Consider the following 26,369-nt stretch of genomic DNA (forward strand, 5'->3'; position numbering starts at 1 on the left):
TAGTACGATTTGACTGTGAGAAATTCAACAGGTATTCCACCCAACAGGAACATACTTTAAGTACGATTTGACTGTGAGAAATTCAACAGGTATCCTATCCCAAAGGAACCTACTATTAGTACGATTTGACTGTGAGAAATTCAACAGGTATTCCACCCCAAAGGAACACACTATTAGTACCATTTGACTGTGAGAATTCAACAGGTATCCTATCCCAAAGGAACACAATATAAGTACCATTGGACTGTGAGAAATTCAACAGGTATCCTATCCCAAAGGAACCTACTATTAGTACCATTTGACTGTGAGAAATTCAACAGGTATTCCATCCCAAAGGAACCTACTATTAGTACGATTTGACTGTGAGAAATTCAACAGGTATTCCACCCCAAAGGAACACACTATTAGTACCATTTGACTGTGAGAAATTCAACAGGTATCCTATCCCAAAGGAACACTATTAGTACCATTTGACTGTGAGAAATTCAACAGGTATTCCATCCCAAAGGAACCTACTTTTAGTACGATTTGACTGTGAGAAATTCAACAGGTATTCCACCCAACAGGAACATACTTTAAGTACGATTTGACTGTGAGAAATTCAACACGTATTCCATCCCAAAGGAACGCAATATAAGTACCATTGGACTGTGAGAAATTCAACAGGTATCCTATCCCAAAGGAACACAATATAAGTACCATTGGACTGTGAGAAATTCAACAGGTATTCCACCCAACAGGAACATACTTTAAGTATGATTTGACTGTTCTGTGGGAGACTGTTCTGTAGGGGCCTGTTCTGTAGGGGCCTGTTCTGTGGTAGCCTGTTCTGTGGGAGCCTGTTCTGTAGGGGCCTGTTCTGTAGGGGCCTGTTCTGTGGTAGCCTGTTCTGTGGGAGCCTGTTCTGTAGGGGCCTGTTCTGTGGTAGCCTGTTCTGTGGGAGCCTGTTCTGTGAGGGCCTGTTCTGTAGGGGGCTGTTCTGTGGTAGCCTGTTTTGTGGGAGCCTGTTTTGTAGGGGCCTGTTCTGTGGGAGCCTGTTCTGTAGGGGCCTGTTCTGTTGGAGCCTGTTCTGTTCTGTAGGGGCCTGTTCTGTGGGAGCCTGTTCTGTAGGGGCCTGTTCTGTAGGGGCCTGTTCTGTGGTAGCCTGTTCTGTGGGAGCCTGTTCTGTAGGGGCCTGTTCTGTGGTAGCCTGTTCTGTGGGAGCCTGTTCTGTGAGGGCCTGTTCTGTAGGGGGCTGTTCTGTGGTAGCCTGTTCTGTAGGGGCCTGTTCTGTTGGAGCCTGTTCTGTTCTGTAGGGGCCTGTTCTGTGGGAGCCTGTTCTGTAGGGGCCTGTTCTGTGGTAGCCTGTTCTGTGGGAGCCTGTTCTGTAGGGGCCTGTTCTGTGGTAGCCTGTTCTGTGGGAGCCTGTTCTGTGAGGGCCTGTTCTGTAGGGGGCTGTTCTGTGGGAGCCTGTTCTGTAGGGGCCTGTTCTTTGGGAGCCTGTTCTGTGGGAGCCTATTTTATGGAAGCTAGTACTGTGAGAGCCTGTTCTGTGGGGGACTGTTCTGTTGGAGCCTGTTCTGTAGGAGCCTGTTTTGCAGGAATCTGTTCTGTGGGAGCTTGTTTTGTGGGGGATTGTTCTGTGGAGCCTTTGTTGTAGGAGCCTGTTCTGTGGGAGTCTGTTCTGTTGGAGCCTGTTCTGTTGGAGTCTATTCTGTAGGAGCCTGTTTTGTAGGGTCCTGTTCTGTAGGGGCCTGTTCTGTAGGGGCCTGTTCTGTGGTAGCCTGTTCTGTGGGAGCCTGTTCTGTAGGGGCCTGTTCTGTGGTAGCCTGTTCTGTGGGAGCCTGTTCTGTGAGGGCCTGTTCTGTAGGGGGCTGTTCTGTGGTAGCCTGTTCTGTAGGGGCCTGTTCTGTTGGAGCCTGTTCTGTTCTGTAGGGGCCTGTTTGTGGGAGCCTGTTCTGTAGGGGCCTGTTCTGTGGTAGCCTGTTCTGTGGGAGCCTGTTCTGTAGGGGCCTGTTCTGTGGGAGCCTGTTCTGTGAGGGCCTGTTCTGTAGGGGGCTGTTCTGTGGTAGCCTGTTTTGTGGGAGCCTGTTTTGTAGGGGCCTGTTCTGTGGGAGCCTGTTCTGTAGGGGCCTGTTCTGTGGGAGCCTGTTATGTAGGGGCCTGTTCTGTGGTAGCCTGTTCTGTAGGGGCCTGTTCTGTTGGAGCCTGTTCTGTAGGGGCCTGTTCTGTGGTAGCCTGTTCTGTAGGAGCTTGTTCTGTGGGAGCCTGTTCTGTTCTGTAGGGGCCTGTTCTGTGGGAGCCTGTTCTGTAGGGGCCTGTTCTGTAGGAGCCCGTTCTTTAGGGGCCTGTTCTGTAGGAGCCTGTTCTGTATGGACCTGTTCTGTGGTAGCCTGTTCTGTAGGGGCCTGTTCTGTTGGAGCCTGTTCTGTAGGGGCCTGTTCTGTAGGGGCCTGTTCTGTAGGGACCTGTTTTGTGGGAGCCTGTTCTATGGGAGCCTGTTCTGTAGGGGCCTGTTCTGTGGTAGCCTGTTCTGTAGGGGCCTGTTCTGTGGGAGCCTGTTCTGTAGGGGCCTGTTCTTTGGGAGCCTGTTCTGTGGGAGCCTATTTTATGGAAGCTAGTACTGTGAGAGCCTGTTCTGTGGGGGACTGTTCTGTTGGAGCCTGTTCTGTAGGAGCTTGTTTTGTGGGGGATTGTTCTGTGGAGCCTTTGTTGTAGGAGCCTGTTCTGTGGGAGTCTGTTCTGTTGGAGCCTGTTCTGTTGGAGCCTATTCTGTAGGAGCCTGTTTTGTAGGGTCCTGTTCTGTAGGGGCCTGTTGGGTAGGAGCCCGTTCTGTAAGGACCTTTTCTGTAGGGGCCTGTTCTGTAGGAATCTGTTCTGTAGGGGCCTGTTCTGTTGGAGCCTGTCCTGTAGGGACCTTTTCTGTAGGGGCCTGTTCTGTTGGAGCCTGTTCTGTTCTGTAGGGGCCTGTTCTGTGGGAGACTGTTCTGTAGGGGCCTGTTCTGTTGGAGCCTGTTCTGTAGGGACCTTTTCTGTAGGAGCCTGTTCTGTTGGAGCCTGTTCTGTTCTGTAGTGGCCTGTTCTGTGGGAGGCTGTTTTGTTGGAGCCTGTTCTGTTGGAACCTGTTCTGTAGGGACCTGTTCTGTAGGGGTCTGTTCTGTAAGAGCCTGTTCTGTTGGAGCCGCCTGTTTTGCAAGGGCCTATTCTGTGGGAGCCTGTTGAGAAGGGGCCTGTTTTGATGGAGCCTGTTTTGTGGGAGCCTGTACTGTTGGAGCCTGTTCTGTTGGAGCCTATTCTGTAGGAGCCTGTTTTGTAGGGTCCTGTTCTGTAGGGGCCTGTTGGGTAGGAGCCTGTTCTGTAGGGACCTTTTCTGTAGGGGCCTGTTCTGTAGGAATCTGTTCTGTAGGGGCCTGTTCTGTTGGAGCCTGTTCTGTAGGGACCTTTTCTGTAGGGGCCTGTTGTGTTGGAGCCTGTTCTGTTCTGTAGGGGCCTGTTCTGTGGGAGACTGTTCTGTAGGGGCCTGTTCTGTTGGAGCCTGTTCTGTAGGGACCTTTTCTGTAGGGGCCTGTTCTGTTGGAGCCTGTTCTGTTCTGTAGTGGCCTGTTCTGTGGGAGGCTGTTTTGTTGGAGCCTGTTCTGTTGGAACCTGTTCTGTAGGGACCTGTTCTGTAGGGGTCTGTTCTGTAAGAGCCTGTTCTGTTGGAGCCGCCTGTTTTGCAAGGGCCTATTCTGTGGGAGCCTGTTGAGAAGGGGCCTGTTTTGATGGAGCCTGTTTTGTGGGAGCCTGTACTGTTGGAGCCTGTTCTGTTGGAGCCTATTCTGTAGGAGCCTGTTTTGTAGGGTCCTGTTCTGTAGGGGCCTGTTGGGTAGGAGCCTGTTCTGTAGGGACCTTTTCTGTAGGGGCCTGTTCTGTAGGAATCTGTTCTGTAGGGGCCTGTTCTGTTGGAGCCTGTTCTGTAGGGACCTTTTCTGTAGGGGCCTGTTGTGTTGGAGCCTGTTCTGTTCTGTAGGGGCCTGTTCTGTGGGAGACTGTTCTGTAGGGGCCTGTTCTGTTGGAGCCTGTTCTGTAGGGACCTTTTCTATAGGGGCCTGTTCTGTTGGAGCCTGTTCTGTGGGAGGCTTTTTTGTGGGAGCCTGTTCTGTAGGGTCCTGTTCTGTAGGGACCTGTTCTGTTGGAGCCACCTGCTTTGTAGGGTCCTGTTCTGTTGGAGCCTGTTCTGTTGGAGCCACCTGCTTTGTAGGGTCCTGTTCTGTAGGGGCCTGTTCTGTGGGAGCCTGTTCTGTAGGGGCCTGTTCTATGGGAGCCTGTTCTGTAGGAGCCTGTTCTGTAGGGGCCTGTTCTGTTAGAGCCTGTTCTGTAGGAGCCTGTTCTGTAGGGGCCTGTTCTGTGGGAGCCTGTTCTGTAGGAGCCTGTTCTGTGGGAGCCTGTTCTGTAGGAGCCTGTTCTGTGGGAGCCTGTTCTGTAGGAGCCTGTTCTGTGGGAGCCTGTTCTGAGGGAGCCTGTTTTGTGGTAGCCTGTTCTGTGGGAGCCTGTTTTGTTGGAGCCTGTTTTGTGGGAGCCTGTTCTGTTGGAGCCTGTTCTGTAGGGACCTGTTCTTTGGGAGCTTGTTCTGAGGGAGCCTGTTTTGTAGGTGCTTGATCTGTTGGAGCCTGTTCTGTAGGGGCCTGTTTTGTTGGAGCCTGTTTTGTAGGTGCTTGATCTGTTGGAGCCTGTTCTGTAGGGGCCTGTTCTGTGGGAGCCTGTTCTGTGGGATTCTGTTCTGTGGGAGCCTGTTCTGTAGGGGCCTGTTCTGTGGGAGCCTGTTCTGTAGGGGCCTGTTCTGTGGTAGCCTGTTCTGTGGGAGCCTATTTTATGGAAGCTAGTTCTGTGAGAGCCTGTTCTGTGGGGGACTTCTGTTGGAGCCTGTTCTGTAGGGGCCTGTTCTGTTGGAACCTGTTTTGTGGGGGATTGTTCTGTGGGAGCCTTTTTTGTAGGAGCCTGTTCTGTGGGAGTCTGTTCTGCTGGAGTCTATTCTGTTGGAGCCTATTCTGTAGGAGCCTGTTCAGTAGGAACCTGTTCTGTAGGGGTCTGTTCTGTAAGAGCCTGTTCTGTTGGAGCCGTCTTTTTTGTAAGGGCCTGTTCTGTGGGAGCCTGTTGTGTAGGGGCCTGTTCTGATGGAGCCTGTTCTGTGGGAGCCTGTTCTATGTGGGCCTGTTCTATGGGAGCCTGTTCTGTAGGGGCCTGTTCTGTGGGAGCCTGTTTTGTGGGAGCCTGTTCTGTTGGGGCCTGTTCTATAGGGGCCTGGTATGTTGGAGCCTGTTTTGTAGGGACCTGTTCTGTGGGAGCCTGTATGTGGGAGCCTGTTTTGTAGATGCTTGATCTGTTGGAGCCTGTTCTGTAGGGGCCTGTTCTGTGGGAGCCTGTTCAGTTCTAGCCTGTTCTGTGATTCTGTTCTGTGGGAGCCTGTTCTGTAGGGGCCTGTTCTGTGGGAGCCTGTTCTATAGGGCCCTGTTCTGTGGGAGCCTATTCTGTAGGGGTCTGTTCTGTGGTAGCCTGTTCTGTGGGAGCCTATATTATGGAAGCTAGTTCTGTGAGAGCCTGTTCTGTGGGGGACTGTTCTGTTGGAGACTGTTATGTGGGAGCCTGTTTTGCAGGAGCCTGTTCTGTGGGAGCCTGGTCTGTAGGGGCCTGTTCTGTTGGAGCCTGTTCTGTAGGGAACTTTTCTCTAGGAGCCTGTTCTGTAGGAAACTGTTCTGTTGGAGCCGCCTGTTTTGTAGGGGCCTGTTCTGTTGGACCCTGTTCTGTTCTGTAGGGGCCTGTTCTGTAGGAATCTGTTCTGTTGGAACCGCCTGTTTTGTAAGGGCCTGTTCTGTTGGAGGCTGTTCTGTGGGAGCCTGTTCTGTGGGAGCCTGTTTTGTAGGGGCCTGTTCTGTGGGAGCCTGTTCTGTTGGAGCCTGTTCTGTAGGGACCTGTTCTGTGGGAGCCTGTTCTGTGGGAGCCTGTTCTGTGGGAGCCTGTTCTGTGGGAGCCTGTTCTGTAGGAGCCTGTTCTGTGGGAGCCTGAGCCTGTTCTGTGGGAGCCTGTTCTGTTGGAGCCTGTTCTGTAGGGGCCTGTTCTGTTGGAGCCTGTTCTGTTCTGTAGGGGCTTGTTCTGTGGGAGCCTGTTCTGTAGGGGCCTGTTCTGTGGGAGCCTGTTCTGTAGAAGCCTGTTCTGTGGGAGCCTGTTCTGTAGGGGCCTGTTCTGTGGGAGCTTGTTCTGTAGGGGCCTGTTCTGTAGGGGCCTGTTTTGTTGGAGCCTGTTCTATGGGAGCCTGTTCTTTAGGAGCTTGTTCTGTAGGAGCCTGTTCTGTAGGGACCTGTTCTGTTGGGGCCTGTTCTTTGGGAGCCTGTTCTGTAGGAGCCTGTTCTGTAGGGACCTGTTCTGTAGGAGCCTGTTCTGTGGGAGCCTGCTCTGTGGGAGCCTGTTCTGTAGGGGCCTGTTCACTAGGAGCCTGTTCTGTGGGAACCTGTTTTGTGAGAGCCTGTTCTGTAGGGGGCCTGTTCTGTTGGAGCCTGTTCTGTAGGGGCCTGTTCTGTGGGAACCTGTTCTGTGGGAGCCTGTTCTGTGGGAACCTGTTCTGTTAGCGCCTGTTTTGTTGGAGCCTGTTCTGAACTTGTTTAGATCTGCCCTGGCTAGATTCATCTTATCTTTCATAACATAATCTGTCTGTTTTTATCTATATAGGCCGGGATCTAGGGGGGGGTGGTCCACGTGCCCCCCCCCCCCCCCCCCCCTCACAACTGAATGAACCAATGTTTTTCTGAAGCCTTATGACCCACTGATAACGAAAATCGAGAGGTAACATTGTATAAACTGGGATGAACTTCCGGTTATGACGTCATCAAGATGGCCGCCATCTCGAATTTTACTAAAGATTGAAAAATAGTCATAACATTGACATTTTTCAACCGCAGAAGACAAATGAGGCACCAAAACAACAACAATAGAACAACAAATACATATCAGGACCATATAATCCAATATATGTAGTAATTTCTACGCAGGAATTGAAAAAATCGGATTTTAAGCTCAAAAATGGTAATTTTTTAGCAAATTTTTCATATTTTGGCTTGACACAGCAAAAATGTTTGCCAACAGCAAACTATTGTTTCTAATCAGTTATTTGACCTCTTATCAATCAGTAAAAACAACACCAACAAAGAAAACAATGTTAACATTGTATAAGCTCCGGTTATGACGTCATCAAGATGGCCGCCATCTCAAATTTCACTAACAATTGAAAAATAGTCATAACATTAACATTTTCAACCGAAGTAGACAAATAAGGTATCAAAATGATCATAATAGAACAACAAATTCATATCTGGACCACATTATTCAATATATGTAGTGATTTCTAGGTAGGAAATGAAAAAATTGGATATTAAGCTCAAAAATGATATTTTTTTAGCAAATTTTTCATATTTGGCTTGACGCAGCAAAAATGTTTACCAACAACAAACTAATTAAAACTAATTATTCGTAAACAGTTATTTGACCTCCAATCACTCAGTAAAACAATAAAAATATATAGAGATACAAAAAAGAATTATTGTTATACCATCATTAATTTTACATAACATCACCGGGTGCGTATGCTGGGTATATGCTATTTTTCTAACTCCAAACCGCTGACACTACAGTTTCCTAGTGTATTATAAATTCCTTAAATAAGTTTGACTATTGGCGATTTATAAGTAGGAAACATGAATGTAAAGTTGACAGAATATCTAGGTAGGACAAGTCACAGTTTCATTTTTTTCCTATGCATAGTATAAGCAAAATGTCAGATGGTTACCACAATGTCACATATTTCTTTCACTGGTTCTCAATTATAACCATTATCATTGTGCGTGCTTTCCCGCCTCACTGCACTATCCTCTGACGTGACTCGGCATGTCTGGTAGCTGGTACATGCAGTCCAAATCAGATTAATCAAGATATCAGTATCCAATTCGTCGAAAGCCAGAGCGTCGTCTTCGATGTCGATGAGCTGATGTGACACTACATTACCAGTGGTGTTCTAGCCTGTCATCTTTCATGACCCATCCATTACCAGAGTTTATATTAGGAACAACAGGTTCAGGGATGTTGGATCTCCTTCAGATATTCAAACATATCGTATATGCTGTTTCAGACATCTCAGGAAATTACACCAGATCCAGATTCTTCAAATTGTGGAATGATTCAAGCACCATTTATCAACCTTGTGGACACTCGTGCGACTATAGATGGCACAGGTGATATCCTCGAGGTCTTTAATGAGGTCATAAATGTTAAATTTCATTGGTCAGACTTTCCCCAGTCCCTTGAAGGTACTGGTTGTGTCGCATCTGGTGTATGCGTGGATACACCATTGAAGACTCTCCAGAAAAAGTTTTCTACAGTGCTCTCCAGACTTGGCAAAGAGAGGAACTTCACTGTAGACCTCATTTATGACCTCAAAGAACCCACCTGTGCCATCTATGGTCACTGAGGGTTCACAAGAATTAGGAATTGTGCTTCATACGAATTAAGGAAAAGCAACTCAACCCTTCGCAGAATGTGGCTCTAGTGTCTTTTCCATTCTACCGGAGAGGTCTGGAACATCATATACGATATGTGTATCACTAGGTTGAAAACAGGATGAGCTCCCACATCCACGAACCCGATGTTATTGATGTTACCTCTGGCCATGGACGGTTGACAAGTTAGAACTACGATGGTAAACCGGTAATGTAATGTCACATCAGCTCATCAGCTCATCGACACTCTGGCAAAATGCTTATCATTAAGAACTATTGAAAGAAATATGTGATACTGCAGTAACCATCTGACATTTTGCTTATACTATACACAGAAAAAATAAAGTTAACAGTGGATGCGCTATTTCTAAAGGAAACAAATTTCGGAAAGTGTCGTGGTATTAACAGAAACAAATGCTTTCTTCAGTTTTAATTTGATACCCTATTAGTTGGCGTTGTGCTGTAAAAATTCATTTTGAGACGCTACTAGTCTACAAACTTTCGAACATGAAAATGGATTATGTAAGGAAATTGTCAAGTCCCACTTAGATATTAAGCCAACTTAAAATTCAAATGCGTTAAGGTATGAATCGTCAATTGCCAATGTTATCTTCAGGAAATTCTAAGACATCCAGAAACTGTAGTGTCAGTGGTTTGGAAAAAACAGCAATCATATACCCTGTATACGCACCCGGTGATGTTTTGTAAACCAAATGATGTTATAACAATAATTCTTTTTTGTATCTCTATATATTTTTATTGTTTTACTGAGTGATTAGAGGTCAAATAACTGTTTACGAATAATAGTTTGTTGTTGGTAAACATTTTTGCTGCGTCAAGCCAAATATGAAAAATTAGCTAAAAAATTATCATTTTTGCAATGAGCTTAAAATCCGATTTTTTCATTTCCTACCTAGAAATCACTACATATATTGAATAATGTGGTCCAGATATGAATTTGTTGTTCTATTATGATCATTTTGATACCTTATTTGTCTACTTCGGTTGAAAAATGTCAATGTTATGACTATTTTCCAATCTTTAGTGAAATTTGAGATGGCGGCCATCTTGATGACGTCATAAACGGAGCTTATACAATGTTAACATTGTTTTCTTTGTTGGTGTTGTTTTTACTGATTGATAAGAGGTCAAATAACTGATTAGAAACAACAGTTTGCTGTTGGCAAACATTTTTGCTGTGTCAAGCCAAATATGAAAAATTTGCTAAAAAAAATACCATTTTTGAGCTTAAAATCCGATTTTTTCATTCCCTGCGTAGAAATAACTACATATATTGGATTATATTGTCCTGATATGTATTTGTTGTTCTATTGTTGTTGTTTTGGTGCCTCATTTGTCTTCTTCGGTTGAAAAATGTCAATGTTATGACTATTTTCCAATCTTTAGTGAAATTCGAGATGGCGGCCATCTTGATGACGTCATAACCGGAAGTTCATCCCAGTTTATACAATGTTATCTCTCGATTTCGTTATCAGTGGGTCATAAGGCTTCAGAAAAACATTGGTTCATTCAGTTGTGAGGGGGGGGGGGGGGTGCACGTGGACCCCCCCTAGATCCCGGCCTAATATAAACCATTTCCTTACCTAGGTACGAGGTTGAGGGCTGTGAAGTGGTCTGGGCCATTAAAGACAAGTCTATATCTAATGCCTTTGTTGATGCTGGGGCTGCAGAATTCTTTTTACCTAAACTGAACTCGGAGAAGGAGGAGGGAAACAAACCATCAAAACGTCTTAAATATACCACTGAAGGTAAAGATATTAACTTAAATATACCACTGAAGGTAAGGATATTATCTTAAATATACCACTGAAGGTAGCGATATTATATTAAATATACCACTGAAGGTAAAGATATTATCTTAAAGATGCTCCACCGTCGACAGAGCATAAAAGATATTCATCATTTGAAAAATAATTGGTGTTTAATATATGCCTATTTAACACAAAAATAATATAAAATAATTTATTTCGCCTTTGGTGCATGCACAAACAGTACTTCATTCTGTATAGGATATAGTGTCATGGAATTTTTTCGGGATGCAATTAATTATTCTTCATATTTTTAACTTGAAGTTGAATTAGAAGGAAAAGAAATAGTCTACATATACCACTGAAGGTAAAGATATTATCTTAAATATACCACTGAAGGTAAAGATATTATCTTAAATATACCACTGAAGGTAAGGATATTATCTTAAATATACCACTGAAGGTAAAGATATTATCTGAAATATACCACTGAAGGTAAGGATATTATCTTAAATATACCACTGAATGTAAAAATATTATCTTAAATATACAACTGAAGGTAAAGATATTATCTTAAATATACCACTGAAGGTAAAGATATTATCTTAAATATACCACTGAAGGTAAGGATATTATCTTAAATATACCACTGAAGGTAAGGATATTATCTTAAATATACCACTGAAGGTAAGGATATTATCTTAAATATACCACTGAAGGTAAAGATATTATCTAAAATATACCACTGAAGGTAGCGATATTATATTAAATATACCACTGAAGGTAAAGAAATTATCTTAAATATACCACTGAAGGTAAGGATATTATCTTAAATATACCACTGAAGGTAAGGATATTATCTTAAATATACCACTGAAGGTAGCGATATTATATTGAATATACCACTGAAGGTAAAGATATTATCTTTAATATACCACTGAAGGTAAGGATATTATCTTAAATATACCACTGAAGGTAAAGATATTATCTTAAATATACCACTGAAGGTAAGGATATTATCTTAAATATACCACTGAATGTAAAGATATTATCTGAAATATACCACTGAAGGTAAGGATATTATCTTAAATATACCACTGAATGAAAAATATTATCTTAAATATACAACTGAAGGTAAAGATATTATCTTAAATATACCACTGAAGGTAAAGATATTATCTTAAATATACCACTGAAGGTAAGGATATTATATTAAATATACCACTGAAGGTAAGGATATTATCTTAAATATACCACTGAAGGTAAAGATATTATCTTAAATATACTACTGAAGGTAAAGATATTATCTTAAATATACCACTGAAGGTAAAGATATTATCTTAAATATACCACTGAAGGTAAGGATATTATATTAAATATACCACTGAAGGTAAGGATATTATCTTAAATATACCACTGAAGGTAAGGATATTATCTTAAATATACCACTGAAGGTAAGGATATTATCTTAAATATACCACTGAAGGTAAAGATATTATCTTAAATATACCACTGAAGGTAAGGATATTATCTTAAATATAACACTGAAGGTAAAGATATTATATTAAATATACCACTGAAGGTAAGGATATTATCTTAAATATACCACTGAAGGTAAGGATATTATCTTAAATATACCACTGAAGGTAAAGATATTATCTAAAATATACCACTGAATGTAAGGATATTATCTTAAATATACCACTGAAGGTAAAGATATTATCTTAATATACCACTGAATGTAAGGATATTATCTTAAATATACCACTGAAGGTAAGGATATTATCTTAAATATACCACTGAAGGTAAGGATATTATCTTAAATATACCACTGAAGGTAAGGATATTATATTAAATATACCACTGAAGGTAAGAATATTATCTTAAATATACCACTGAAGGTAAAGATATTATCTTAAATATACCACTGAAGGTAAAGAAATTATCTTAAATATACCACTGAAGGTAAGGATATTATCTTAAATGTACCACTGAAGGTAAAGATATTATCTTAAATATACCACTGAAGGTAAAGATATTATCTTAAATATACCACTGAAGGTAAGGATATTATCTTAAATATACCACTGAAGGTAAAGATATTATCTTAAATATACCACTGAAGGTAAGGATATTATCTTAAATATACCACTGAAGGTAAAGATATTATCTTAATATACCACTGAATGTAAGGATATTATCTTAAATATACCACTGAAGGTAAAGAAATTATCTTAAATATACCACTGAAGGTAAGGATATTATATTAAATATACCACTGAAGGTAAAAAAATAGTCTACATAAACCATTGAAGGTAAAGATATTATCTTAAATATACCACTGAAAGTAAGGAAATAGTCTACATTTATTATACCTCAAGTGAGAATCCTGCATTCTGATTGGTCGAGAGATATTTGGTATTTTACACTATCACACGGCAGGTAACATTAGAACAATAGGAAACAATAGACACGTTCGTAGCAACCCTTTAGCAACGGGTGATAGTGTATTTTTGACAGTGCAAAATATTAACCGCCCAAAAAAGATGCGCACTCATTTCTTATTTCGACGCCATCTTTGTTTTTTTGAAGCGACGCTTCAAAAATTATCTGGAGCTATTTAGTAATAGTTTTGCCAAATTAGTCTGTTTATCAATAAAAAAATATCATATAAAGGACGGAGCTCTCCGTTCACGTCTTTTCGCTTACCGTCAAAGCGCTATATGTTGGTTTTTATGAACCCGTCGGTGATTAGGTGAACGGAAGACATGTGATTTCAAGCGTCTTCGTGACGTTGCTAATGTTGTAAACAGACGACGGGACGAAACCAAAATTCATTGAGATTTACAAAAACGTTAAGATTTAAACAAAGGCAGGAGACAAGATAACAAGAATTTTCACTAAATGCTTATTGTGAGTATTCTTTTTTATAATGCAGTGATAGTTAGCGCTATTGAGTAGAAGCTGATATGCTATTCTACTGTCGACGGTGACTGTTCGTCGCTAAAATCAGTTAAAAAGTTTCAATATATTGCAAATACTTGAAAAGTAGTTTTGTTTCTAGACTTTTGGTATAATAAAATAAATACTACCTGCATTAGAGGGTGACAGTGATATCCTCGGGGTGACACTAGGCACTGTCACCCTCTAATGCTTCGCCTCGGGTGACAGCGATATCCTCGGGGTGACACTAGGCACTGTCATCGTCTAATGCAGGTATTATTTATATAATACCACTGAAGGTAAGGATATTATCTTAAATGTATACTACTGAAGGTAAAGAAATTATCTTAGATATACTACTTAAGGTGTACCACTGATGATTGCTGGAGTAATACAGTAGTTCCCTAGTCTGGTATCTTTAGTTAACAGTGTAGCAGTTATTTTACCAGGAAGCCGAAAATATATTCCCTCAGACCCATCGGAGTAGAACTGAGTTATTAAAAAAATATGCCTTTGAATAGACTATGAAATGTTTTTTTTTATCTGTTTGCCAATTTCAGTTACGGGAAATATTTTCTAAGTCATTGAAAACTAAAAAATATTGAAGAAATGACATGAAGGATGAGATAATTATTATAACATATCAAAGGGATGTTGGTTGATTATTTTTGTAGATAACAAGCTCCCAGACCAATCACAAGAGGAAACATTTGGAGGAGCTCTCGGTCCAGATTGGTCAACAAACCTAAAAATGACCGGTCAACAGGAGGTATGTTCATATTGATATCTGCAATATCAGCTTCATATTTCTGGGGTGGTCTTTGAGTACAGTGTTAGTCTAGACCTGATCGATTATCAGTCATATTTTAATTACCATCTGACAGTATGGCGTACAGCAAGTATGGTGTCTGGTGTTATTTCAGGTAAACTACTGATTTTGTGACATGTAAAATCATGTTTATTAAACAGGATTAATTACTAAGTTGGTTTTGCACCTGTTTCAACCCTTTAAGGATTTTACATCGGCATTCTTATCAAACCTTCATATTTCCATCACGCATGTATGTGCTATGTCAGCAGATATATAATTGGTACAATAATGGTAGGGTAGTGATTTGTTAATTACCCTGAGATTGTGGTAGGGTAGTGGTTTGTTAATTACCCTGTGATTGTGGTAGGGTGTAGTGGTTTGTTTATTACCCTGTGATTGTGGTAGGGTGTAGTGGTTTGTTAATTACCCTGAGATTGTGGTAGGGTAGTGGTTTGTTAATTACCCTGTGATTGTGGTAGGGTGTAATGGTTTGTTAATTACCCTGTGATTGTGGTAGGGTGTAGTGGTTTGTTAATTACCCTGAGATTGTGGTAGGGTGTAATGGTTTGTTAATTACCCTGTGATTGTGGTAGGGTAGTGGTTTGTTAATTACCCTGAGATTGTGGTAGGGTAGTGGTTTGTTAATTACCCTGTGATTGTGGTAGGATAGTGGTTTGTTAATTACCCTGAGATTGTGGTAGGGTGTAATGGTTTGTTAATTACCCTGAGATTGTGGTAGGGTAGTGGTTTGTTAATTACCCTGAGATTGTGGTAGGGTGTAATGGTTTGTTAATTACCCTGTGATTGTGGTAGGGTGTAGTGGTTTGTTAATTACCCTGTGATTGTGGTAGGATGTTGTGGTTTGTTAATTACCCTGAGATTGTGGTAGGGTAGTGGTTTGTTAATTACCCTGAGATTGTGGTAGGGTAGTGGTTTGTTAATTACCCTGTGGTTGTGGTAGGGTGTAGTGGTTTGTTAATTACCCTGTGATTGTGGTAGGGTGTAGTGGTTTGTTAATTACCCTGAGATTGTGGTAGGGAAGTGGTTTGTTAATTACCCTGATATTGTGGTAGGGTAGTTGTTTGTTAATTACCCTGTGATTGTGGTAGGGTGTAGTGGTTTGTTAATTACCCTGTGATTGTGGTAGGGTAGTGGTTTGTTAATTACCCTGAGATTGTGGTAGGGTAGTGGTTTGTTAATTACCCTGTGATTGTGGTAGGGTGTAGTGGTTTGTTTATTACCCTGTGATTGTGGTAGGGTGTAGTGGTTTGTTAATTACCCTGAGATTGTGGTAGGGTAGTGGTTTGTTAATTACCCTGTGATTGTGGTAGGGTGTAATGGTTTGTTAATTACCCTGTGATTGTGGTAGGGTGTAGTGGTTTGTTAATTACCCTGAGATTGTGGTAGGGTGTAATGGTTTGTTAATTACCCTGTGATTGTGGTAGGGTAGTGGTTTGTTAATTACCCTGAGATTGTGGTAGGGTAGTGGTTTGTTAATTACCCTGTGATTGTGGTAGGATAGTGGTTTGTTAATTACCCTGAGATTGTGGTAGGGTGTAATGGTTTGTTAATTACCCTGAGATTGTGGTAGGGTAGTGGTTTGTTAATTACCCTGAGATTGTGGTAGGGCGTAATGGTTTGTTAATTACCCTGTGATTGTGGTAGGGTGTAGTGGTTTGTTAATTACCCTGTGATTGTGGTAGGATGTTGTGGTTTGTTAATTACCCTGAGGTTGTGGTAGGGTAGTGGTTTGTTAATTACCCTGAGATTGTGGTAGGGTAGTGGTTTGTTAATTACCCTGTGGTTGTGGTAGGGTGTAGTGGTTTGTTAATTACCCTGAGATTGTGGTAGGGTAGTGGTTTGTTAATTACCCTGATATTGTGGTAGGGTAGTTGTTTGTTAATTACCCTGTGATTGTGGTAGGGTGTAGTGGTTTGTTAATTACCCTGTGATTGTGGTAGGGTAGTGGTTTGTTAATTACCCTGAGATTGTGGTAGGGTGTAATGGTTTGTTAATTACCCTGTGATTGTGGTAGGATAGTGGTTTGTTAATTACCCTGAGATTGTGGTAGGGTGTAATGGTTTGTTAATTACCCTGAGATTGTGGTAGGGTAGTGGTTTGTTAATTACCCTGAGATTGTGGTAGGATGTAATGGTTTGTTAGTTACCCTGTGATTGTGGTAGGGTGTAGTGGTTTGTTAATTACCCTGTGATTGTGGTAGGATGTTGTGGTTTGTTAATTACCCTGAGATTGTGGTAGGGTAGTGGTTTGTTAATTACCCTGAGATTGTGGTAGGGTAGTGGTTTGTTAATTACCGTGTGGTTGTGGTAGGGTGTAGTGGTTTCTTAATTACCCTGAGATTGTGGTAGGGTAGTGGTTTGTTAATTACCCTGATATTGTGGTAGGGTAGTTGTTTGTTAATTACCCTGTGATTGTGGTAGGGTGTAGTGGTTTGTTAATTACCCTGTGATTGTGGTAGGGTAGTGGTTTGTTAATTACCCTGAGATTGTGGTAGGGTGTAATGGTTTGTTAATTACCCTGAGATTGTGGTAGGGTAGTGGTTTGTTAATTACCCTGAGATTGTGGTAGGGTGTAATGGTTTGTTAAATACCCTGAGATTGTGGTAGGATGTAATGGTTTGTTAATTACCCTGTGATTGTGGTAGGGTAGTGGTTTGTTAATTACCCTGTGATTGTGGTAGGATAGTGGTTTGTTAATTACCCTGAGATTGTGGTAGGGTGTAATGGTTTGTTAATTACCCTGAGATTGTGGTAGGATAGTGGTTTGTTAATTACCCTGAGATTGTGGTAGGGTGTAATGGTTTGTTAAATACCTTAAGATTGTGGTAGGGTGTAATGGTTTGTTAATTACCATGTGATTGTGGTAGGATAGTGGTTTGTTAATTACCCAGAGATTGTGGTAGGGTGTAATGGTTTGTTAATTACCCTGTGATTGTGGTAGGGTAGTGGTTTGTTAATAACCCTGAGATTGTGGTAGGGTGTAATGGTTTGTTAATTACCCTGTGATTGTGGTAGGGTGTAGTGGTTTGTTAATTACCCTGTGATTGTGGTAGGATGTTGTGGTTTGTTAATTACCCTGAGATTGTGGTAGGGTAGTGGTTTGTTAATTACCCTGAGTTTGTGGTAGGGTAGTGGTTTGTTAATTACCCTGTGGTTGTGGTAGGGTGTAGTGGTTTGTTAATTACCCTGTGATTGTGGTAGGGTGTAGTGGTTTGTTAATTACCCTGAGATTGTGGTAGGGTAGTGGTTTGTTAATTACCCTGATATTGTGGTAGGGTAGTTGTTTGTTAATTACCCTGTGATTGTGGTAGGGTAGTGGTTTGTTAATTACCCTGTGATTGTGGTAGGGTAGTGGTTTGTTAATTACCCTGAGATTGCGGTAGGGTGTAATGGTTTGTTAATTACCCTGAGATTGTGGTAGGGTAGTGGTTTGTTAATTACCCTGAGATTGTGGTAGGGTGTAATGGTTTGTTAAATACCCTGAGATTGTGGTAGGGTGTAATGGTTTGTTAATTACCCTGTGATTGTGGTAGGGTAGTGGTTTGTTAATTACCCTGAGATTGTGGTAGGGTAGTGGTTTGTTAATTACCCTGTGATTGTGGTAGGATAGTGGTTTGTTAATTACCCTGAGATTGTGGTAGGGTGTAATGGTTTGTTAATTACCCTGAGATTGTGGTAGGGTAGTGGTTTGTTAATTACCCTGAGATTGTGGTAGGGTGTAATGGTTTGTTAATTACCCTGTGATTGTGGTAGGGTGTAGTGGTTTGTTAATTACCCTGTGATTGTGGTAGGATGTTGTGGTTTGTTAATTACCCTGAGATTGTGGTAGGGTAGTGGTTTGTTAATTACCCTGAGATTGTGGTAGGGTAGTGGTTTGTTAATTACCCTGTGATTGTGTTAGGGTGTAGTGGTTTGTTAATTACCCTGTGATTGTGGTAGGATGTAGTGGTTTGTTAATTACCCTGTGATTGTGGTAGGTTGTAATGGTTTGTTAATTACCCTGAGATTGTAATAAGTTAGTGATTTAAATAATTTGAAACTTGATAGGTTTCACATCAAGTCCATGTGGAGTATAAAGTGGAGGTGAAGGTCATCCATACTGCAGAGGACTTTGTTGCCACAGCAATGACTGAATCATCATTACCAGGCTTTATACAAGGTGAGAACCCTTCCTGGTTATATACAAACTTGTTCTATCTCAATTGTTTTATTAACCAAAGGCCTTATATAATATAGGTACTAAATCATAGTGTATACGTACCCAAATTTGTAAATATTCTTAGTGTAATTTCCATTCATAATGCCCAGAATGCTTGTTATATATCAGCTATTTATAACTGTATGCCCAATATGTTTGTTAGATATCTGCCATTTCCTTTCTTTAAACCCAGAATGTTTGTTACAGGGTCACATTTGATAACCTTAACTTGATGAGAGTAATAATTTTAAGTAATATATACCTTCATTGGAATAAACGATTGATAAACCAGCAAGAATATATATTGTGACCTCTAGTTGCTTTTAAATCAAGGAAATTTGATGGAAAAAATTGTGTGACCTGCATATTCAGTATAGTTAAATCAATAAATATATATCTATATCTCAACTATGATAGCAGATTATTAACTGTGAATTATCATCAGAATTTTATAACCCTGAGCTGATAATTAGAATATCTGATCTGAAAATCCAAGCTACATGTATCTGATTGCTTTTGACATAATGTGATGATAACGTGTTTTTAGACATCATAATCAGTTCCATCAAAGGATTAGTGAGGACAAATAACCTTTATACAATACAAGGTTTGGTGAGGGCTGTCTACAGGGGATAACCTTTATACAATACAAGGTTTGGTGAGGGCCGTCTACAGGGGGATAACCTTTATACAATACTAGGTTTGGTGAGGGCCGTCTACAGAGGGATAACCTTTATACAATACTAGGTTTGGTGAGGGCTGTCTACAGGGGATAACCTTTATACAATACAAGGTTTGGTGAGGGCCGTCTACAGGGGGATAACCTTTATACAATACAAGGTTTGGTGAGGGCCGTCTACAGGGGGATAACCTTTATACAATACAAGGTTTGGTGAGGGCTGTCTACAGGGGGATAACCTTTATACAATACAAGGTTTGGTGGAGGACTGTCTACAGGGGGATAACCTTTATACAATACAAGGTTTGGTGAGGGCTGTCTACAGGGGGATAACCTTTATACAATACAAGGTTTGGTGAGGGCTGTCTACAGGGGGATAACCTTTATACAATACAAGGTTTGGTGAGGCTGTCTACAGGGGGATAACCTTTATACAATACAAGGTTTGGTGAGGGCTGTCTACAGGGGGATAACCTTTATACAATACAAGGTTTGGTGAGGGCTGTCTACAGGGGGATAACCTTTATACAATACAAGGTTTGGTGAGGGCTGTCTACAGGGGGATAACCTTTATACAATACAAGGTTTGGTGAGGGCTGTCTACAGGGGGATAACCTTTATACAATACAAGGTTTGGTGAGGGCTGTCTACAGGGGGATAACCTTTATACAATACAAGGTTTGGTGAGGACTGTCTACAGGGGGATAACCTTTATACAATACAAGGTTTGGTGAGGGCTGTCTACAGGGGGATAACCTTTATACAATACAAGGTTTGGTGAGGGCCGTCTACAGGATTGGTTACAGGGGGATAACCTTTATACAATACAAGGTTTGGTGAGGGCCGTCTACAGGGGGATAACCTTTATACAATACAAGGTTTGGTGAGGGCCGTCTACAGGGGGATAACCTTTATACAATACAAGGTTTGGTGAGGGCCGTCTACAGGGGGATAACCTTTATACAATACAAGGTTTGGTGAGGGCTGTCTACAGGGGGATAACCTTTATACAATACAAGGTTTGGTGAGGGCTGTCTACAGGGGGATAACCTTTATACAATACAAGGTTTGGTGAGGGCCGTCTACAGGGGGATAACCTTTATACAATACAAGGTTTGGTGAGGGCCGTCTACAGGGGGATAACCTTTATACAATACAAGGTTTGGTGAGGGCTGTCTACAGGGGATAACCTTTATACAATACAAGGTTTGGTGAGGGCTGTCTACAGGGGATAACCTTTATACAATACAAGGTTTGGTGAGGGCTGTCTACAGGGGGATAACCTTTATACAATACAAGGTTTGGTGAGGACTGTCTACAGGGGGATAACCTTTATACAATACAAGGTTTGGTGAGGACTGTCTACAGGGGGATAACCTTTATACAATACAAGGTTTGGTGAGGGTCTACAGTCTACAGTTTGTGAGTGGGGATAACCTTTATACAATACAAGGTTTGGTGAGGGCTGTCTACAGGGGGATAACCTTTATACAATACAAGGTTTGGTGAGGGACTGTCTACAGGGGGATAACCTTTATACAATACAAGGTTTGGTGAGGGCTGTCTACAGGGGGATAACCTTTATACAATACAAGGTTTGGTGAGGGCTGTCTACAGGGGGATAACCTTTATACAATACAAGGTTTGGTGAGGACTGTCTACAGGGGGATAACCTTTATACAATACAAGGTTTGGTGAGGACTGTCTACAGGGGGATAACCTTTATACAATACAAGGTTTGGTGAGGGCTGTCTACAGGGGGATAACCTTTATACAATACAAGGTTTGGTGAGGGCTGTCTACAGGGGATAACCTTTATACAATACAAGGTTTGGTGAGGACTGTCTACAGGGGGATAACCTTTATACAATACAAGGTTTGGTGAGGACTGTCTACAGGGGGATAACCTTTATACAATACAAGGTTTGGTGAGGACTGTCTACAGGGGATAACCTTTATACAATACAAGGTTTGGTGAGGGCTGTCTACAGGGGGATAACCTTTATACAATACAAGGTTTGGTGAGGACTGTCTACAGGGGATAACCTTTATACAATACAAGGTTTGGTGAGGACTGTCTACAGGGGGATAACCTTTATACAATACAAGGTTTGGTGAGGGCTGTCTACAGGGGGATAACCTTTATACAATACAAGGTTTGGTGAGGGCTGTCTACAGGGGGGATAACCTTTATACAATACAAGGTTTGGTGAGGACTGTCTACAGGGGATAACCTTTATACAATACAAGGTTTGGTGAGGACTGTCTACAGGGGGATAACCTTTATACAATACAAGGTTTGGTGAGGACTGTCTACAGGGGGATAACCTTTATACAATACAAGGTTTGGTGAGGGCTGTCTACAGGGGGATAACCTTTATACAATACAAGGTTTGGTGAGGACTGTCTACAGGGGGATAACCTTTATACAATACAAGGTTTTGGTGAGGACTGTCTACAGGGGGATAACCTTTATACAATACAAGGTTTGGTGAGGGCTGTCTACAGGGGGATAACCTTTATACAATACAAGGTTTGGTGAGGACTGTCTACAGGGGGATAACCTTTATACATTACAAGGTTTGGTGAGGGCTGTCTACAGGGGGATAACCTTTATACAATACAAGGTTTGGTGAGGGTCTCAGGGAAACCTTCTACAGGGGATAACCTTTATACAATACAAGGTTTGGTGAGGACTGTCTACAGGGGGATAACCTTTATACAAGTTTACAAGGATACCTTTTGGTGTTGGTGACTGTCTACAGGGGGATAACCTTTATACAATACAAGGTTTGGTGAGGGCTGTCTACAGGGGGATACCTTTATACAATACAAGGTTTGGTGAGGCTGGTCTAGGCTGTCTACAGGGGGATAACCTTTATACAATACAAGGTTTGGTGAGGGCTGTCTACAGGGGGATAACCTTTATACAATACAAGGTTTGGTGAGGGCTGTCTACAGGGGGATAACCTTTATACAATACAAGGTTTGGTGAGGGCTGTCTACAGGGGGATAACCTTTATACAATACAAGGTTTGGTGAGGGACTGTCTACAGGGGGATAACCTTTATACAATACAAGGTTTGGTGAGGGCTGTCTACAGGGGGATAACCTTTATACAATACAAGGTTTGGTGAGGGCTGTCTACAGGGGATAACCTTTATACAATACAAGGTTTGGTGAGGGCTGTCTACAGGGGGATAACCTTTATACAATACAAGGTTTGGTGAGGGCTGTCTACAGGGGGATAACCTTTATACAATACAAGGTTTGGTGAGGGCTGTCTACAGGGGGATAACCTTTTATACAATACAAGGTTTGGTGAGGGCTGTCTACAGGGGGATAACCTTTATACAATACAAGGTTTGGTGAGGGCTGTCTACAGGGGGATAACCTTTATACAATACAAGGTTTGGTGAGGGCTGTCTACAGGGGGATAACCTTTATACAATACAAGGTTTGGTGAGGGCTGTCTACAGGGGGATAACCTTTATACAATACAAGGTTTGGTGAGGGCTGTCTACAGGGGGATAACCTTTATACAATACAAGGTTTGGTGAGGGCTGTCTACAGGGGGATAACCTTTATACAATACAAGGTTTGGTGAGGGCTGTCTACAGGGGGATAACCTTTATACAATACAAGGTTTGGTGAGGACTGTCTACAGGGGGATAACCTTTATACAATACAAGGTTTGGTGAGGGCTGTCTACAGGGGGATAACCTTTATACAATACAAGGTTTGGTGAGGGCTGTCTACAGGGGGATAACCTTTATACAATACAAGGTTTGGTGAGGGCTGTCTACAGGGGGATAACCTTTATACAATACAAGGTTTGGTGAGGGCTGTCTACAGGGGGATAACCTTTATACAATACAAGGTTTGGTGAGGGCTGTCTACAGGGGGATAACCTTTATACAATACAAGGTTTGGTGAGGGCTGTCTACAGGGGGATAACCTTTATACAATACAAGGTTTGGTGAGGACTGTCTACAGGGGGATAACCTTTATACAATACAAGGTTTGGTGAGGACTGTCTACAGGGGGATAACCTTTATACAATACAAGGTTTGGTGAGGGCTGTCTACAGGGGGATAACCTTTATACAATACAAGGTTTGGTGAGGGCTGTCTACAGGGGGATAACCTTTATACAATACAAGGTTTGGTGAGGACTGTCTACAGGGGGATAACCTTTATACAATACAAGGTTTGGTGAGGACTGTCTACAGGGGATAACCTTTATACAATACAAGGTTTGGTGAGGACTGTCTACAGGGGGATAACCTTTATACAATACAAGGTTTGGTGAGGGCTGTCTACAGGGGGATAACCTTTATACAATACAAGGTTTGGTGAGGGCTGTCTACAGGGGGATAACCTTTATACAATACAAGGTTTGGTGAGGGACTGTCTACAGGGGGATAACCTTTATACAATACAAGGTTTGGTGAGGACTGTCTACAGGGGGATAACCTTTATACAATACAAGGTTTGGTGAGAGCTGTCTACAGGGGGATAACCTTTATACAATACAAGGTTTGGTGAGGACTGTCTACAGGGGGATAACCTTTATACAATACAAGGTTTGGTGAGGACTGTCTACAGGGGGATAACCTTTATACAATACAAGGTTTGGTGAGGACTGTCTACAGGGGGATAACCTTTATACAATACAAGTGTTTGGTGAGGACTGTCTACAGGGGGATAACCTTTATACAATACAAGGTTTGGTGAGGACTGTCTACAGGGGGATAACCTTTATACAATAAAAGGTTTTGGTGAGGGCTGTCTACAGGGGGATAACCTTTATACAATACAAGGTTTGGTGAGGGCTGTCTACAGGGGGATAACCTTTATACAATACAAGGTTTGGTGAGGGCTGTCTACAGGGGGATAACCTTTATACAATACAAGGTTTGGTGAGGACTGTCTACAGGGGGATAACCTTTATACAATACAAGGTTTGGTGAGGACTGTCTACAGGGGGATAACCTTTATACAATACAAGGTTTGGTGAGGACTGTCTACAGGGGGATAACCTTTATACAATACAAGGTTTGGTGAGGACTGTCTACAGGGGGATAACCTTTATACAATACAAGGTTTGGTGAGGGCTGTCTACAGGGGGATAACCTTTATACAATACAAGGTTTGGTGAGGGCTGTCTACAGGGGGATAACCTTTATACAATACAAGGTTTGGTGAGGGCTGTCTACAGGGGGATAACCTTTATACAATACAAGGTTTGGTGAGGACTGTCTACAGGGGGATAACCTTTATACAATACAAGGTTGGTGAGGGCTGTCTACAGGGGGATAACCTTTATACAATACAAGGTTTGGTGAGGACTGTCTACAGGGGGATAACCTTTATACAATACAAGGTTTGGTGAGGACTGTCTACAGGGGGATAACCTTTATACAATACAAGGTTTGGTGAGGGCTGTCTACAGGGGGATAACCTTTATACAATACAAGGTTTGGTGAGGGCTGTCTACAGGGGGATAACCTTTATACAATACAAGGTTTGGTGAGGGCTGTCTACAGGGGGATAACCTTTATACAATACAAGGTTTGGTGAGGGCTGTCTACAGGGGGATAACCTTTATACAATACAAGGTTTGGTGAGGGCTGTCTACAGGGGGATAACCTTTATACAATACAAGGTTTGGTGAGGGCTGTCTACAGGGGGATAACCTTTATACAATACAAGGTTTGGTGAGGGCTGTCTACAGGGGGATAACCTTTATACAATACAAGGTTTGGTGAGGCTGTCTACAGGGGATAACCTTTATACAATACAAGTTTGGTGAGGCTGTCTACAGGGGGATAACCTTTATACAATACAAGGTTTGGTGAGGGCTGTCTACAGGGGGATAACCTTTATACAATACAAGGTTTGGTGAGGGCTGTCTACAGGGGGATAACCTTTATACAATACAAGGTTTGGTGAGGGACTGTCTACAGGGGGATAACCTTTATACAATACAAGGTTTGGTGAGGGCTGTCTACAGGGGGGATAACCTTTATACAATACAAGGTTTGGTGAGGGCTGTCTACAGGGGGATAACCTTTATACAATACAAGGTTTGGTGAGGGCTGTCTACAGGGGGATAACCTTTATACAATACAAGGTTTGGTGAGGGCTGTCTACAGGGGGATAACCTTTATACAATACAAGGTTTGGTGAGGGCTGTCTACAGGGGGATAACCTTTATACAATACAAGGTTTGGTGAGGACTGTCTACAGGGGGATAACCTTTATACAATACAAGGTTTGGTGAGGGCTGTCTACAGGGGGATAACCTTTATACAATACAAGGTTTGGTGAGGGCTGTCTACAGGGGATAACCTTTATACAATACAAGGTTTGGTGAGGGCTGTCTACAGGGGGATAACCTTTATACAATACAAGGTTTGGTGAGGGCTGTCTACAGGGGGATAACCTTTATACAATACAAGGTTTGGTGAGGACTGTCTACAGGGGGATAACCTTTATACAATACAAGGTTTGGTGAGGGCTGTCTACAGGGGGATAACCTTTATACAATACAAGGTTTTGTTAGGGCTGTCTACAGGGGATAACCTTTATACAATACAAGGTTTGGTGAGGGCCTGTCTACAGGGGGATAACCTTTATACAATACAAGGTTTGGTGAGGGCTGTCTACAGGGGGATAACCTTTATACAATACAAGTTTGGGGTGCACAGGACTTATTTACAAGGTTTGGTGAGGGCTGTCTACAGGGGGATAACCTTTATACAATACAAGGTTTGGTGAGGGCTGTCTACAGGGGGATAACCTTTATACAATACAAGGTTTGGTGAGGGCTGTCTACAGGGGGATAACCTTTATACAATACAAGGTTTGGTGAGGACTGTCTACAGGGGGATAACCTTTATACAATACAAGGTTTGGTGAGGACTGTCTACAGGGGGATAACCTTTATATATTACAAGGTTTGGTGAGGACTGTCTACAGGGGGATAACCTTTATACAATACAAGGTTTGGTGAGGACTGTCTACAGGGGGATAACCTTTATACAATACAAGGTTTGGTGAGGACTGTCTACAGGGGGATAACCTTTATACAATACAAGGTTTGGTGAGGACTGTCTACAGGGGATAACCTTTATACAATACAAGGTTTGGTGAGGGCTGTCTACAGAGTGATATCCTTTATACAATACAAGGTTTGGTGAGGGCTGTCTACAGGGGGATAACCTTTATACAATACAAGGGTTTGGTGAGGGCTGTCTACAGGGGGATAACCTTTATACAATACAAGGTTTGGTGAGGACTGTCTACAGGGGGATAACCTTTATACAATACAAGGTTTGGTGAGGGCTGTCTACAGGGGGATAACCTTTATACAATACAAGGTTTGGTGAGGGCTGTCTACAGGGGGATAACCTTTATACAATACAAGGTTTGGTGAGGGCTGTC

The 26,369-nt window shown here is 42.1% G+C and overlaps 2 protein-coding genes across 2 annotated transcripts in view; one reads left to right on the forward strand and one right to left on the reverse strand.

Moving 5' to 3' along the window:
• LOC138314290 (pyridine nucleotide-disulfide oxidoreductase domain-containing protein 1-like) overlaps nt 1-18,280 on the forward strand; it is a 33,656-nt gene extending 15,376 nt beyond the window's left edge. The window contains exons 5-7 of the mRNA XM_069254557.1: nt 10,110-10,270; nt 13,888-13,982; nt 18,092-18,280. Coding sequence (XP_069110658.1) covers nt 10,110-10,270; nt 13,888-13,982; nt 18,092-18,280 — 445 coding nt within the window. The remainder of the gene's footprint in view (nt 1-10,109; nt 10,271-13,887; nt 13,983-18,091) is intronic.
• Nucleotides 750-8,673, reverse strand: LOC138308494 (mucin-22-like). Its single transcript, XM_069249504.1, has 10 exons — nt 8,569-8,673; nt 6,119-6,463; nt 5,557-6,068; nt 5,032-5,368; nt 3,285-4,823; nt 2,604-3,164; nt 2,268-2,567; nt 1,516-2,127; nt 1,280-1,479; nt 750-1,074 (listed from the first exon to the last, which is right to left on the reverse strand). The coding sequence occupies exons 1-10, from the start codon at nt 8,671-8,673 to the stop codon at nt 750-752; spliced, it is 4,836 nt and encodes a 1,611-aa protein (XP_069105605.1).
• Nucleotides 18,281-26,369: the final 8,089 nt, after the last annotated feature.

Source organism: Argopecten irradians, chromosome 1 (assembly GCF_041381155.1).
Source record: "Argopecten irradians isolate NY chromosome 1, Ai_NY, whole genome shotgun sequence".
In the NCBI taxonomy this organism is placed as follows: Eukaryota; Metazoa; Mollusca; class Bivalvia; order Pectinida; family Pectinidae; genus Argopecten; species Argopecten irradians.